We start from the raw sequence: 16107 nt of genomic DNA on the forward strand, positions 1-16107 counted from the left end.
TGGAGGACAGGACATGGTGTGTAGGGAACAGGGTGGAGGACAGGACATGGTGTGTAGGGAACGGGGTGGGGGACAGGACATGGTGTGTAGGGAACGGGGTGGGGGACAGGACATGGTGTGTAGGGAACGGGGTGGGGGTGGGGGACAGGACATGGTGTGTAGGGAACGGGGTGGGGTGGGACAGGACATGGTGTGTAGGGACCGGGGTGTAGGACAGGACATGGTGTGTAGGGAACGGGGTGGAGGACAGGACATGGTGAGTATGGAACGGGCTGTAGGACAGGACATGGTGTGTAGAGAACGGGGTGGAGGACAGGACATGGTGTGTAGGGAACGGGGTGGAGGACAGGACATGGTGTGTAGGGAACGGGGTGGGGGACAGGACATGGTGTGTAGGGAACGGGCTGTAGGACAGGACATGGTGTGTAGGGAACGGGGTGGGGGACAGGACATGGTGTGTAGGGAACGGGGTGGGGGACAGGACATGGTGTGTAGGGAACGGTGTGGGGGACATGACATGGTGTGTAGGGAATGGGCTGTAGGACAGGACATGGTGTGTAGGGAACGGGGTGGGGGACAGGACATGGTGTGTAGGGAACGGGGTATAGGACAGGACATGGTGTGTAGGGAACGGGGTAGAGGACAGGACATGGTGTGTAGGGAACGGGGTGGGGGACAAGACATGGTGTGTAGGGAACAGGGTGGGGGTGGGGGACAGGACATGGTGTGTAGGGAACGGGCTGTAGGACAGGACATGGTGTGTAGGGAACGGGGTGTGGGACAGGACATGGTGTGTAGGGAACGGTGTGGGGGTGGGGGACAGGACATGGTGTGTAGGGAACGGGCTGTGGGACAGGACATGGTGTGTAGGGAACGGGGTGGGGGACAGGACATGGTGTGTAGGGAACGGGCTGTGGGACAGGACATGGTGTGTAGGGAACGGGGTGGGGGACAGGACATGGTGTGTAGGGAACGGGCTGTAGGACAGGACATGGTGTGTAGGGAACGGGGTGTGGGACAGGACATGGTGTGTAGGGAACGGTGTGGGGGTGGGGACAGAACATGGTGTGTAGGGAACGGGGTGGGGGACAGGACATGGTGTGTAGGGAACGGGGTGGGGACAGGACACGGTGTGTAGGGAACGGTGTGGGGGTGGGGGACAGGACATGGTGTGTAGGGAACGGGCTGTGGGACAGGACATGGTGTGTAGGGAACGGGGTGGGGGACAGGACATGGTGTGTAGGGAACGGGCTGTGGGACAGGACATGGTGTGTAGGGAACGGGGTGGGGGACAGGACATGGTGTGTAGGGAACGGGCTGTAGGACAGGACATGGTGTGTAGGGAACGGGGTGGGGGACAGGACATGGTGTTTAGGGAACGGGGTGGGGGACAGGACATGGTGTGTAGGGAACGGTGTGGGGGACATGACATGGTGTGTAGGGAACGGGCTGTAGGACAGGACATGGTGTGTAGGGAACGGGGTGGGGGACAGGACATGGTGTGTAGGGAACGGGGTAGAGGACAGGACATGGTGTGTAGGGAACGGTGTGGGGGACAGGACATGGTGTGTAGGGAACGGGGTGGGGGTGGGGGACAGGACATGGTGTGTAGGGAACGGGGTGAGGGTTTGGGACAGGACATGGTGTGTAGGGAACGGGGTGGGGGACAGGACATGGTGTGTAGAGAACGGGGTGGAGGACAGGACATGGTGTGTAGGGAACGGGCTGTAGGACAGGACATGGTGTGTAGGGACCGGGGTGTAGGACAGGACATGGTGTGTAGGGAACGGGGTGGAGGACAGGACATGGTGTGTAGGGAACGGGGTGGGGGACAGGAAAGGTGTGTAGGGAACGGGGTGGGGGACAGGACATGGTGTGTAGGGAACGGGGTGGGGGACAGGACATGATGTGTAGGGAACGGTGTGGGGGACAGGACATGGTGTGTAGGGAACGGTGTGGGGGTGAGGGACAGGACATGGTGTGTAGGGAGCGGGGTGGGGGACAGGACATAGTGTGTAGGGAACGGGGTAGAGGACAGGACATGGTGTGTAGGGAACGGTGTGGGGGACAGGACATGGTGTGTAGGGAACGGGGTGGGGGTGGGGGACAGGACATGGTGTGTAGGGAACGGGGTAGAGGACAGGACATGGTGTGTAGGGAACGGTGTGGGGGACAGGACATGGTGTGTAGGGAACGGGGTGGGGGTGGGGGACAGGACATGGTGTGTAGGGAACGGGGTGAGGGTGGGGGACAGGACATGGTGTGTAGGGAACGGGGTGGGGGACAGGACATGGTGTGTAGAAAACGGGGTGGAGGACAGGACATGGTGTGTAGAGAACGGGCTGTAGGACAGGACATGGTGTGTAGGGAACGGGGTGGGGGACAGGACATGGTGTGTAGGGAATGGGGTGGGGGTGGGGGACAGGACATGGTGTGTAGGGAACGGTGTGGGGGACTGGACATGGTGTGTAGAGAACGGGGTGGGGGTGGGGGACAGGACATGGTGTGTAGGGAACGGTGTGGGGGACAGGACATGGTGTGTAGAGACCGGGGTGGGGGTGGGGGACAGGACATGGTGTGTAGGGAACGGGGTGGGGGACAGGACATGGTTTGTAGAGAACGGGGTGGGGGACAGGACATGGTGTGTAGGGAACGGGCTGTAGGACAGGACATTGTGTGTAGGGAACGGGGTGTGGGACAGGACATGGTGTGTAGGGAACGGGGTGGGGGACAGGACATGGCGTGTAGGGAACGGGGTGGGGGTGGGGGACAGGACATGGTGTGTAGGGAACGGGGTGGGGGACAGGACATGATGAGTAGGGAACGGGCTGTAGGACAGGACATGGTTTGTAGAGAACTGGGTGGAGGACAGGACATGATGAGTAGGGAACGGGCTGTAGGACAGGACATGGTGTGTAGAGAACGGGGTGGAGGACAGGACATGGTGTGTAGTGAACGGGGTGGAGGACAGGACATGGTGTGTAGGGAACAGGGTGGAGGACAGGACATGGTGTGTAGGGAACGGGGTGGGGGACAGGACATGGTGTGTAGGGAACGGGGTGGGGGACAGGACATGGTGTGTAGGGAACGGGGTGGGGGTGGGGGACAGGACATGGTGTGTAGGGAACGGGGTGGGGTGGGACAGGACATGGTGTGTAGGGACCGGGGTGTAGGACAGGACATGGTGTGTAGGGAACGGGGTGGAGGACAGGACATGGTGAGTATGGAACGGGCTGTAGGACAGGACATGGTGTGTAGAGAACGGGGTGGAGGACAGGACATGGTGTGTAGGGAACGGGGTGGAGGACAGGACATGGTGTGTAGGGAACGGGGTGGGGGACAGGACATGGTGTGTAGGGAACGGGGTGGGGGACAGGACATGGTGTGTAGGGAACGGGGTGGGGTACAGGACATGGTGTGTAGGGAACAGGCTGTAGGACAGGACATGGTGTGTAGGGAACAGGGTGGAGGACAGGACATGGTGTGTAGGGAACGGGGTGGGGGACAGGACATGGTGTGTAGGGAACGGGGTGGGGGACAGGACATGGTGTGTAGGGAACGGGGTGGGGGTGGGGGACAGGACATGGTGTGTAGGGAACGGGGTGGGGTGGGACAGGACATGGTGTGTAGGGACCGGGGTGTAGGACAGGACATGGTGTGTAGGGAACGGGGTGGAGGACAGGACATGGTGAGTATGGAACGGGCTGTAGGACAGGACATGGTGTGTAGAGAACGGGGTGGAGGACAGGACATGGTGTGTAGGGAACGGGGTGGAGGACAGGACATGGTGTGTAGGGAACGGGGTGGGGGACAGGACATGGTGTGTAGGGAACGGGGTGGGGGACAGGACATGGTGTGTAGGGAACGGGGTGGGGTACAGGACATGGTGTGTAGGGAACAGGCTGTAGGACAGGACATGGTGTGTAGGGAACGGGGTGGGGGTCAGGACATGGTGTGTAGGGAACGGGGTGAGGGACAGGACATGGTGTGTAGGGAACGGGGTGGGGGACAGGACATGTTGTGTAGGGAACGGGGTGGGGGACAGGACATGGTGTGTAGGGAACGGGGTAGAGGACAGGACATGGTGTGTAGGGAACGGGGTGGGGGACAGGACATGGTGTGTAGGGAATGGGGTGGGGGTGGGGGACAGGACATGGTGTGTAGGGAACGGTGTGGGGGACTGGACATGGTGTGTAGAGAACGGGGTGGGGTTGGGGGACAGGACATGGTGTGTAGGGAACGGTGTGGGGGACAGGACATGGTGTGTAGAGACCGGGGTGGGGGTGGGGGACAGGACATGGTGTGTAGGGAACGGGGTGGGGGACAGGACATGGTGTGTAGGGAACGGGGTGGGGGACAGGACATGGTTTGTAGAGAACGGGGTGGGGGACAGGACATGGTGTGTAGGGAACGGGCTGTAGGACAGGACATTGTGTGTAGGGAACGGGGTGTGGGACATGACATGGTGTGTAGGGAACGGGGTGGGGGACAGGACATGGTGTGTAGGGAACGGGGTGGGGGTGGGGGACAGGACATGGTGTGTAGGGAACGGGGTGGGGGTGGGACAGGACATGGTGTGTAGGGACCGGGGTGTAGGACAGGACATGATGTGTAGGGAACGGGGTGTAGGACAGGACATGATGAGTAGGGAACGGGCTGTAGGACAGGACATGGTGTGTAGAGAACGGGGTGGAGGACAGGACATGGTGTGTAGGGAACGGGGTGTAGGACAGGACATGGTGTGTAGAGAACGGGGTGGAGGACAGGACATGGTGTGTAGGGAACGGGGTGGAGGACAGGACATGGTGTGTAGGGAACGGGGTGGGGGACATGGTGTGTAGGGAACGGGGTGGGGGACAGGACATGGTGTGTAGGGAACGGGGTGGGGGTGGGGGACAGGACATGGTGTGTAGGGAACGGGGTGGGGTGGGACAGGACATGGTGTGTAGGGACCGGGGTGTAGGACAGGACATGGTGTGTAGGGAACGGGGTGGAGGACAGGACATGGTGAGTAGGGAACGGGCTGTAGGACAGGACATGGTGTGTAGAGAACGGGGTGGAGGACAGGACATGGTGTGTAGGGAACGGGGTGGAGGACAGGACATGGTGTGTAGGGAACGGGGTGGGGGACAGGACATGGTGTGTAGGGAACGGGGTGGGGGACAGGACATGGTGTGTAGGGAACGGGGTGGGGGACAGGACATGGTGTGTAGGGAACAGGCTGTAGGACAGGACATGGTGTGTAGAGAACGGGGTGGGGGACAGGACATGGTGTGTAGGGAACAGGCTGTAGGACAGGACATGGTGTGTAGGGAACGGGGTGGGGGTCAGGACATGGTGTGTAGGGAACGGGGTGGTGGTGGGGGACAGGACATGGTGTGTAGGGAACGGTGTGAGGGACAGGACATGGTGTGTAGGGAACGGGGTGGGGGACAGGACATGGTGTGTAGGGAACGGGGTGAGGGACAGGACATGGTGTGTAGGGAACGGGGTGGGGGACAGGACATGTTGTGTAGGGAACGGGGTGGGGGACAGGACATGGTGTGTAGGGAACGGGGTAGAGGACAGGGAACGGGCTCTAGGACAGGACATGGTGTGTCGAGAACGGGGTGGAGGACATGGTGTGTAGGGAACGGGGTGGAGGACAGGACATGGTGTGTAGGGAACAGGCTGTAGGACAGGACATGGTGTGTAGGGAACGGGGTGGGGGTCAGGACATGGTGTGTAGGGAACGGGGTGGTGGTGGGGGACAGGACATGGTGTGTAGGGAACGGGGTGAGGGACAGGACATGGTGTGTAGGGAACGGGGTGGGGGACAGGACATGGTGTGTAGGGAACGGGGTGAGGGACAGGACATGGTGTGTAGGGAACGGCTCAGATCAGGTTACTATATATACTATACTATTACTACAGAAACAGGAACCATTCTGGCTCAGATCAGGTTACTATATATACTATATTATTACTACAGGAACCATGCTGGCTCAGATCAGGTTACTATATATACTATACTATTACTACAGGAACCATTCTGGCTCAGATCAGGTTACTATATATACTATACTATTACTACAGAAACAGGAACCATTCTGGCTCAGATCATGTTACTATATATACTATAGTATTACAGCAGAAACAGGAACCATTCTGGCTCAGATCAGGTTACTATATATACTATAGTATTACAGCAGAAACAGGAACCATTCTGGCTCAGATCAGGTTACTATATATACTATACTATTACTACAGGAACCATTCTGGCTCAGATCAGGTTACTATATATACTATACTATTACTACAGAAACAGGAACCATTCTGGCTCAGATCAGGTTACTATATATACTATACTATTACTACAGGAACCATAAACTATTAATTTTTTTTCTTCTCATTTTGTCTGTCATAGTTGAAGTGTACCTATGATGAAAATTACAGACCTCTCTCATCTTTTTAAATGGGAGAACTTGCACAATTGGTGGCTGACTAAATACTTTTTTTCCTCACTGTATATTAACTAGTTGACTCACTGATTGGTATATTAACTAGCTGACTGACTGATTGGTGTATTAACTAGTTGACTGACTGATTGGTATATTAACTAGTTGACTGACTGATTGGTATATTAACTAGTTGACTGATTTATATATACACTAGTTGACTGACTGATTGGTATATTAACTAGTTGACTGACTGATTGATATATATTAACTAGTTGACTCATTGACTTGTATATTAACTAGTTGACTGACTGATTGGTATATTAACTAGTTGACTGACTGATTGGTATATTAACTAGTTGACTGATTTATATATACACTAGTTGACTGACTGATTGGTATATTAACTAGTTGACTGATTGATATATAAACTAGTTGACTGATTGATATATAAATTAGTTGACTGACTGATTGATATATAAACTAATTGACTGACTGATATATAAACAAGTTGACTGATTGATATATAAACTAGTTGACTGACTGATTGGTATATTAACTAGTTGACTGATTGATATATAAACTAGTTGACTGATTGATATGTAAACTAGTTGACTGATTGATATATAAACTAGTTGACTGACTGGTTGATATATAAACAAGTTGACTAATTGATATATAAACTAGTTGCCTGACTGATTGGTATATTAACTAGTTGACTGATTGATATATACACTAGTTGCCTGACTGATTGGTATATTAACTAGTTGACTGATTGATATATACACTAGTTGACTAACTGATTGATATATAAACTAGTTGACTGACTGATTGGTAAATTAACTAGTTGACTGACTGACTGGTATATTAACTAGTTGACTGATTTATATATACACTAGTTGACTGACTGATTGGTATATTAACTAGTTGACTGACTGATTGGTATATTAACTAGTTGACGGATTTATATATACACTAGTTGACTGACTGATTGGTATATTAACTAGTTGACTGATTGGTATATTAACTAGTTTGCTGATTGATATATTAACTAATTGACTGGCTGATTTGTATATTAACTAGTTGACTGACTGATTGGTATATTAACTAGTTGACTGATTGATATATAAACTAGTTGACTGATTGATATGTAAACTAGTTGACTGATTGATATATAAATTAGTTGACTGACTGATTGATATATAAACTAATTGACTGACTGATATATAAACAAGTTGACTGATTGATATATAAACTAGTTGACTGACTGATTGGTATATTAACTAGTTGACTGATTGATATATAAACTAGTTGACTGATATGTAAACTAGTTGACTGATTGATATATAAACTAGTTGACTGATTGGTAAATTAACTAGTTGACTGACTGATTGATATATAAACTAGTTGACTGATTGGAATATTAATTAGTTGACTGACTGATATTTAAACTAGTTGACTGACTGATTGGTATATTAACTAGTTGACTGATTTATATATACACTAGGTGACTGGCTGATTGGTATATTAACTAATTTACTGATTGGTATATTAACTAGTTGACTGATTGATATGTAAACTAGTTGACTGATTGATATATAAATTAGTTGACTGACTGATTGATATATAAACTAATTGACTGACTGATATATAAACAAGTTGACTGATTGATATATAAACTAGTTGACTGACTGATTGGTATATTAACTAGTTGACTGATTGATATATAAACTAGTTGACTGATTGATATGTAAACTAGTTGACTGATTGATATATAAACTAGTTGACTGACTGGTTGATATATAAACAAGTTGACTAATTGATATATAAACTAGTTGCCTGACTGATTGGTATATTAACTAGTTGACTGATTGATATATACACTAGTTGCCTGACTGATTGGTATATTAACTAGTTGACTGATTGATATATACACTAGTTGACTAACTGATTGATATATAAACTAGTTGACTAACTGATTGGTAAATTAACTAGTTGACTGACTGATTGGTATATTAACTAGTTGACTGATTTATATATACACTAGGTGACTGACTGATTGATATATTATCTAGTTGACTGATTGGTATATTAACTAGTTGACTGACTGATTGATATATAAACTAGTTGACTGATTGGAATATTAATTATTTGACTGACTGATATTTAAACTAGTTGACTGACTGATTGGCATATTAACTAGTTGACTGATTTATATATACACTAGGTGACTGGCTGATTGGTATATTAACTAATTTACTGATTGGTATATTAACTAGTTGACTGATTGATATGTAAACTAGTTGACTGATTGATATGTAAACAAGTTGCCTGACTGATTGGTATATTAACTAGTTGACTGATTGATATGTAAACAAGTTGCCTGACTGATTGGTATATTAACTAGTTGACTGATTGATATATACACTAGTTGACTGACTGATTGGTATATTAACTAGTTGACTGACTGATTGGTATATTAACTAGTTGACTGATTGATATGTAAACTAGTTGACTGATTGATATGTAAACAAGTTGCCTGACTTATTGGTATAATAACTAGTTGACTGATTGATATGTAAACAAGTTGCCTGACTGATTGGTATATTAACTAGTTGACTGATTGATGTATTATCTAGTTGACTGACTGATTGGTATATTAACTAGTTGACTGATTGGTATATTATCTAGTTGACTGACTGGCCACCCCACATAGCCTGGTTCCTCTCTAGGTTTCTTCCTAGGTTTTGGCCTTTCTAGGGAGTTTTTCCTAGCCACCGTGCTTTTACACCTGTATTGCTTGCTGTTTGGGGTTTTAGGCTGGGTTCTGTACAGCACTTTGAGATATCAGCTGATGTACGAAGGGCTATATAAATATGATTTGATTCATTTTACTGATTGGTATATTAACTAGTTGACTGATTGGTATATTAACTAGTTGACTGATTGGTATATTAACTAGTTGACTGATTGGTATATTATCTAGTTGACTGATTGACTCATTGTGTATTACTTGTTGATTGATATACTGATTGATTGGTATTGATTTCAGGACGGTGGGGTGTGTGTGTGTTCATTGAGGGATTACTTGTTGATTGATATGCTGATTGATTGGTATTGATTTCAGGACGGTGGGGTGTGTGTGTGTTCATTGAGGGATTACTTGTTGATTGATATACTGATTGATTGGTATTGATTTCAGGACGGTGGCGGCAACAAATATGAATGAGACGTCTAGTCGTTCCCACGCCGTCTTCACCATCGTGTTCACACAGAAACGAAGAGACCAACTCACCAGCCTGGACACTGAGAAGGTACGAGTAAACACACAATAATAATCCATTATTGTTTGTCAGACAGACAGGATGTGTTTAGGTGCTGGTGTGAAACAAAGAGACCAACACCTCCCTGGGGGGAGTGGAGGAGAGTCAGACTAACTCTCTGGTGATGAGGAGGGGGGGGCTAGTATGAATGTGAGGTGGAGGAGAGTCAGACTTACTCTCTGGTGAGGAGGAGGGGGGGGGCTAGTATGAATGTGAGGTGGAGGAGAGTCAGACTAACTCTCTGGTGAGGAGGAGGGGGGAGGCTAGTATGAATGTGAGGTGGAGGAGAGTCAGACTAACTCTCTGGTGATGAGGAGGGGGGAGGCTAGTATGAATGTGAGGTGGAGGAGAGTCAGACTAACTCTCTGGTGAGGAGGAGGGGGGAGGCTAGTATGAATGTGAGGTGGAGGAGAGTCAGACTTACTCTCTGGTGAGGAGGAGGGGGGAGGCTAGTATGAATGTGAGGTGGAGGAGAGTCAGACTTACTCTCTGGTGATGAGGAGGGGGGAGGCTAGTATGAATGTGAGGTGGAGGAGAGTCAGACTAACTCTCTGGTGATGAGGAGGGGGGGGGCTAGTATGAATGTGAGGTGGAGGAGAGTCAGACTTACTCTCTGGTGAGGAGGAGGGGGGGGGGTGGCTGGTATGAATGTACTGTAACTCTGGTGAGGTGGAGGGGGGGGGGGCTGGTATGAATGTACTGTAACTCTGGTGATGAGGGGGGGGGGCCTGGTATGAATGTACTGTAACTATGGTGATGAGGGGGGGGGGGCTGGTATGAATGTACTGTAACTCTGGTGATGAGGGGTGGGGGGGGGGGGCTGGTATGAATGTACTGTAACTCTGGTGATGAGGAGGGGGGGCTGGTATGAATGTTCTGTAACTCTGGTGATGGGGAGGGGGGGGGCTGGTGTGAATGTACTGTAACTCTGGTGATGAGGAGAGGGGGCTGGTATGAATGTACTGTAACTCTGGTGATGATGAGGAGGGGGGGGGGCTGGTATGAATGTACTGTAACTCTGGTGATGAGGAGGTGGGGGCTGGTATGAATATACTGTAACTCTGGTGATGATGAGGAGGTGGGGGGGGCTGGTATGAATGTACTGTAACTCTGGTGATGAGGAGGGGGGGCTGGTATGAATGTTCTGTAACTCTGGTGATGGGGAGGGGGGGGGCTGGTGTGAATGTACTGTAACTCTGGTGATGAGGAGAGGGGGCTGGTATGAATGTACTGTAACTCTGGTGATGATGAGGAGGGGGGGGGCTGGTATGAATGTACTGTAACTCTGGTGATGAGGAGGTGGGGGCTGGTATGAATATACTGTAACTCTGGTGATGATGAGGAGGTGGGGGGGGCTGGTATGAATGTACTGTAACTCTGGTGATGAGGAGGTGGGGGCTGGTATGAATATACTGTAACTCTGGTGATGATAAGGAGGGGGGGGGGGAGGCTGGTATGAATGTACTGTAACTCTGGTGATGATAAGGAGGGGGGTCTGGTATGAATATACTGTAACTCTGGTGATGATGAGGAGGTGGGGGGGCTGGTATGAATGTACTGTAACTCTGGTGATGATAAGGAGGGGGGGCTGGTATGAATATACTGTAACTCTGGTAATGATGAGGAGGTGGGGGGGGGCTGGTATGAATGTACTGTAACTCTGGTGATGAGGGGGGGGGCTGGTATGAATGTACTGTAACTCTGGTGATGAGGAGGAGGGGGGGGCTGGTATGAATATACTGTAACTCTGGTGATGATGAGGAGGTGGGGGGGGCTGGTATGAATGTACTGTAACTCTGGTGATGATGAGGAGGGGGGGGGCTGGTATGAATATACTGTAACTCTGGTGATGAGGGGGGGGGCTGGTATGAATATACTGTAACTATGGTGATGATGAGGAGGGGGGGGGGCTGGTATGAATGTACTGTAACTCTGGTGATGATGAGGGGGGGGGGGCTGGTATGAATGTACTGTAACTCTGGTGATGATGAGGAGGGGGGGGGGGCTGGTATGAATGTACTGTAACTCTGATGATGAGGGGGGGGGGGGCTGGTATGAATGTACTGTAACTCTGGTGATGATGAGGGGGGGGGGCTGGTATGAATGTACTGTAACTCTGGTGATGAGGAGGTGGGGGGGGGGGCTGGTATGAATGTACTGTAACTCTGGTGATGAGGAGGGGGGGGGGCTGGTATGAATGTACTGTAACTCTGGTGATGACTCTGGTGATGAGTCTGGTGATGAGTCTGGTGGACCTATAGGTCAGGGGTTAGGTATTAACCATGTTATTCTCTCCAGGTCAGTCTGGTGGACCTAGAGGTCAGGGGTTAGGTATTAACCATGTTATTCTCTCCAGGTCAGTCTGGTGGACCTAGAGGTCAGGGGTTAGGTATTAACCATGTTATTCTCTCCAGGTCAGTAAGGTCAGTCTGGTGGACCTAGCTGGTAGTGAGAGAGCTGACTCGTCGGGGGCAAAGGGTTTGAGGTTGAAGGAAGGAGCTAATATCAACAAGTCTCTCACCACCCTGGGGAAGGTCATCTCTGCTCTGGCTGAAATGCAGAACAGTAAGAAGAGGAAGTCCGACTTCATCCCCTACAGAGACTCGGTCCTCACCTGGCTCCTGAAAGAGAACCTGGGTGAGAGTCCTGCTAGACATTTCACACAACTTATTGATAACCTGTTTGTTTTACACAAACACATTGAACAGTGTGTTATGAACAGCTCCCTTGGGAGGGATGGAGAGGAGAGGAGCTAGATGGAGAGGAGAGGAGCTAGATGGAGAGGAGAGGAGCTAGATGGAGGGGAGAGGAGCTAGATGGAGGGGAGAGGAGCTAGATGGAGAGGAGAGGAGCTAGATGGAGAGGAGAGGAGCTAGATGGAGGGGAGAGGAGCTAGATGGAGGGGAGAGGAGCTAGATGGAGAGGAGAGGAGCTAGATGGAGGGGAGAGGAGCTAGATGGAGAGGAGAGGAGCTAGATGGAGAGGAGAGGAGCTAGATGGAGGGGAGAGGAGCTAGATGGAGGGGAGAGGAGCTAGATGGAGAGGAGAGGAGCTAGATGGAGGGGAGAGGAGCTAGATGGAGGGGAGAGGAGCTAGATGGAGGGGAGAGGAGCTAGATGGAGGGGAGAGGAGCTAGATGGAGGGGAGAGGAGCTAGATGGAGAGGAGAGGAGCTAGATGGAGGGGAGAGGAGCTAGATGGAGGGGAGAGGAGCTAGATGGAGGGGAGAGGAGCTAGATGGAGGGGAGAGGAGCTAGATGGAGAGGAGAGGAGCTAGATGGAGAGGAGAGGAGCTAGATGGAGAGGAGAGGAGCTAGATGGAGGGGAGAGGAGCTAGATGGAGGGGAGAGGAGCTAGATGGAGGGGAGAGGAGCTAGATGGAGGGGAGAGGAGCTAGATGGAGGGGAGAGGAGCTAGATGGAGAGGAGAGGAGCTAGATGGAGGGGAGAGGAGCTAGATGGAGGGGAGAGGAGCTAGATGGAGAGGAGAGGAGCTAGATGGAGGGGAGAGGAGCTAGATGGAGGGGAGAGGAGCTAGATGGAGAGGAGAGGAGCTAGATGGAGAGGAGAGGAGCTAGATGGAGGGGAGAGGAGCTAGATGGAGGGGAGAGGAGCTAGATGGAGAGGAGAGGAGCTAGATGGAGAGGAGAGGAGCTAGATGGAGGGGAGAGGAGCTAGATGGAGGGGAGAGGAGCTAGATGGAGAGGAGAGGAGCTAGATGGAGAGGAGAGGAGCTAGATGGAGGGGAGAGGAGCTAGATGGAGAGGAGAGGAGCTAGATGGAGAGGAGAGGAGCTAGATGGAGAGGAGAGGAGCTAGATGGAGAGGAGAGGAGCTAGATGGAGGGGAGAGGAGCTAGATGGAGGGGAGAGGAGCTAGATGGAGGGGAGAGGAGCTAGATGGAGAGGAGAGGAGCTAGATGGAGGGGAGAGGAGCTAGATGGAGAGGAGAGGAGCTAGATGGAGAGGAGAGGAGCTAGATGGAGAGGAGAGGAGCTAGATGGAGGGGAGAGGAGCTAGATGGAGGGGAGAGGAGCTAGATGGAGGGGAGAGGAGCTAGATGGAGGGGAGAGGAGCTAGATGGAGAGGAGAGGAGCTAGATGGAGGGGAGAGGAGCTAGATGGAGGGGAGAGGAGCTAGATGGAGAGGAGAGGAGCTAGATGGAGGGGAGAGGAGCTAGATGGAGAGGAGAGGAGCTAGATGGAGAGGAGAGGAGCTAGATGGAGAGGAGAGGAGCTAGATGGAGGGGAGAGGAGCTAGATGGAGGGGAGAGGAGCTAGATGGAGGGGAGAGGAGCTAGATGGAGAGGAGAGGAGCTAGATGGAGGGGAGAGGAGCTAGATGGAGGGGAGAGGAGCTAGATGGAGAGGAGAGGAGCTAGATGGAGGGGAGAGGAGCTAGATGGAGAGGAGAGGAGCTAGATGGAGGGGAGAGGAGCTAGATGGAGGGGAGAGGAGCTAGATGGAGAGGAGAGGAGCTAGATGGAGGGGAGAGGAGCTAGATGGAGGGGAGAGGAGCTAGATGGAGGGGAGAGGAGCTAGATGGAGGGGAGAGGAGCTAGATGGAGGGGAGAGGAGCTAGATGGAGGGGAGAGGAGCTAGATGGAGGGGAGAGGAGCTAGATGGAGAGGAGAGGAGCTAGATGGAGGGGAGAGGAGCTAGATGGAGGGGAGAGGAGCTAGATGGAGGGGAGAGGAGCTAGATGGAGGGGAGAGGAGCTAGATGGAGGGGAGAGGAGCTAGATGGAGAGAGTGAAGTAGGTCTATGTGGTATATAAACCTGTCTCTGTGTCAGGTGGTAACTTTAGGACAGAGGATGGATGGAGGGGAGGTCTATGTGATATATTAACCTCTCTCTGTCAGGTGCTAACTTTAGGACAGAGGATGGATGGAGGGGAGGTCTATGTGATATATTAACCTCTCTCTGTCAGGTGGTAACTTTAGGACAGAGGATGGATGGAGGGGAGGTCTATGTGATATATTAACCTCTCTCTGTCAGGTGGAAACTTTAGGACAGAGGATGGATGGAGGGGAGGTATATGTGATATATAAACCTGTCTCTCTGTGTCAGGTGGTAACTCCAGGACAGCGATGATAGCAGCTCTCAGTCCAGCAGACATTAACTATGAAGAAACACTCAGTACACTCAGGTAGGTAAACATCTCCTCTCTCTCCCTCTCTGTCTCTATCCATTCAACCCTCATCCATTCAACCCTCATCCATTCAACCCTCATCCATTCAACCCTCATCCATTCAACCCTCCACATCAGTCTCCATGTGTCTGTCTATCAGTCTCCATGTGTCTGTCTATCAGTCTCCATGTGTCTGTCTATCAGTCTCCATGTGTCTATCTATCAGTCTCCATGTGTCTATCTATCAGTCTCCATGTGTCTGTCTATCAGTCTGTCTATCAGTCTCCATGTGTCTGTCTATCAGTCTCCATGTGTCTATCAGTCTCCATGTGTCTGTCTATCAGTCTCCATGTGTCTATCAGTCTGTCTATCAGTCTCCATGTGTCTGTCTATCAGTCTCCATGTGTCTGTCTATCAGTCTCCATGTGTCTGTCTATCAGTCTCCATGTGTGTATCTATCAGTCTCCATGTGTCTATCTATCAGTCTCCATGTGTCTATCTATCAGTCTCCATGTGTCTGTCTATCAGTCTCCATGTGCCTGTCTATCAGTCTCCATGTGTCTATCTATCAGTCTCCATGTGTCTATATATCAGTCTCCATGTGTCTATCTATCAGTCTCCATGTGTCTATATCAGTCTCCATGTGTCTGTCTATCAGTCTCCATGTGTCTATCAGTCTGTCTATCAGTCTCCATGTGTCTGTCTATCAGTCTCCATGTGTCTGTCTATCAGTCTCCATGTGTCTGTCTTTCAGTCTCCATGTGTCTATCTATCAGTCTCCATGTGTCTATCTATCAGTCTCCATGTGTCTATCTATCAGTCTCCATGTGTCTATCTATCAGTCTCCATGTGTCTATCAGTCTCCACGTGCCTGTCTGTCGGTCTCCACGTGTCTTGTGTCTCGGTCTCGGTCTCCGTGTGTCTTGTCTCTCGATCTCCACGTGTCTTGTCTCGCGGTCTCCATGTGCCTGTCCTTCGGTCTCCACGTGTCTTGTGTCTCGGTCTCCGCATGTCTTGTCTCGCGGTCTCCACGTGCCTGTCTGTCGGTCACGTGTATTGTCTCTCGGTCTCCACATGTCTTGTCTCGGTCTCCACGTGTCTTGTCTCTCGGTCTCCACGTGTCTTGTCTATCGGACTCCACGTGTCTTGACTGTCGGTCTCCACTTGTCTTGTCTCTCGGACTCCACGTGTCTTTCTGTCTGTCTCCACGCGCCTGTCTGTC

At 50.7% G+C, this 16107-nt stretch overlaps 1 protein-coding gene across 1 annotated transcript in view; it reads left to right on the top strand.

The window, feature by feature from the left end:
* The window catches only part of kif1ca (kinesin family member 1C, a), a 109019-nt gene that overhangs the window by 42680 nt on the left and 50232 nt on the right, over nucleotides 1-16107 (top strand). The window contains exons 8-10 of the mRNA XM_090183304.1: nucleotides 9640-9751; nucleotides 12175-12397; nucleotides 14825-14903. Coding sequence (XP_090039430.1) covers nucleotides 9640-9751; nucleotides 12175-12397; nucleotides 14825-14903 — 414 coding nt within the window. The remainder of the gene's footprint in view (nucleotides 1-9639; nucleotides 9752-12174; nucleotides 12398-14824; nucleotides 14904-16107) is intronic.

This window comes from Oncorhynchus mykiss, chromosome 9 (assembly GCF_057628025.1).
Source record: "Oncorhynchus mykiss isolate SJ-2025 chromosome 9, ASM5762802v1, whole genome shotgun sequence".
Lineage (NCBI taxonomy): Eukaryota > Metazoa > Chordata > Actinopteri > Salmoniformes > Salmonidae > Oncorhynchus > Oncorhynchus mykiss.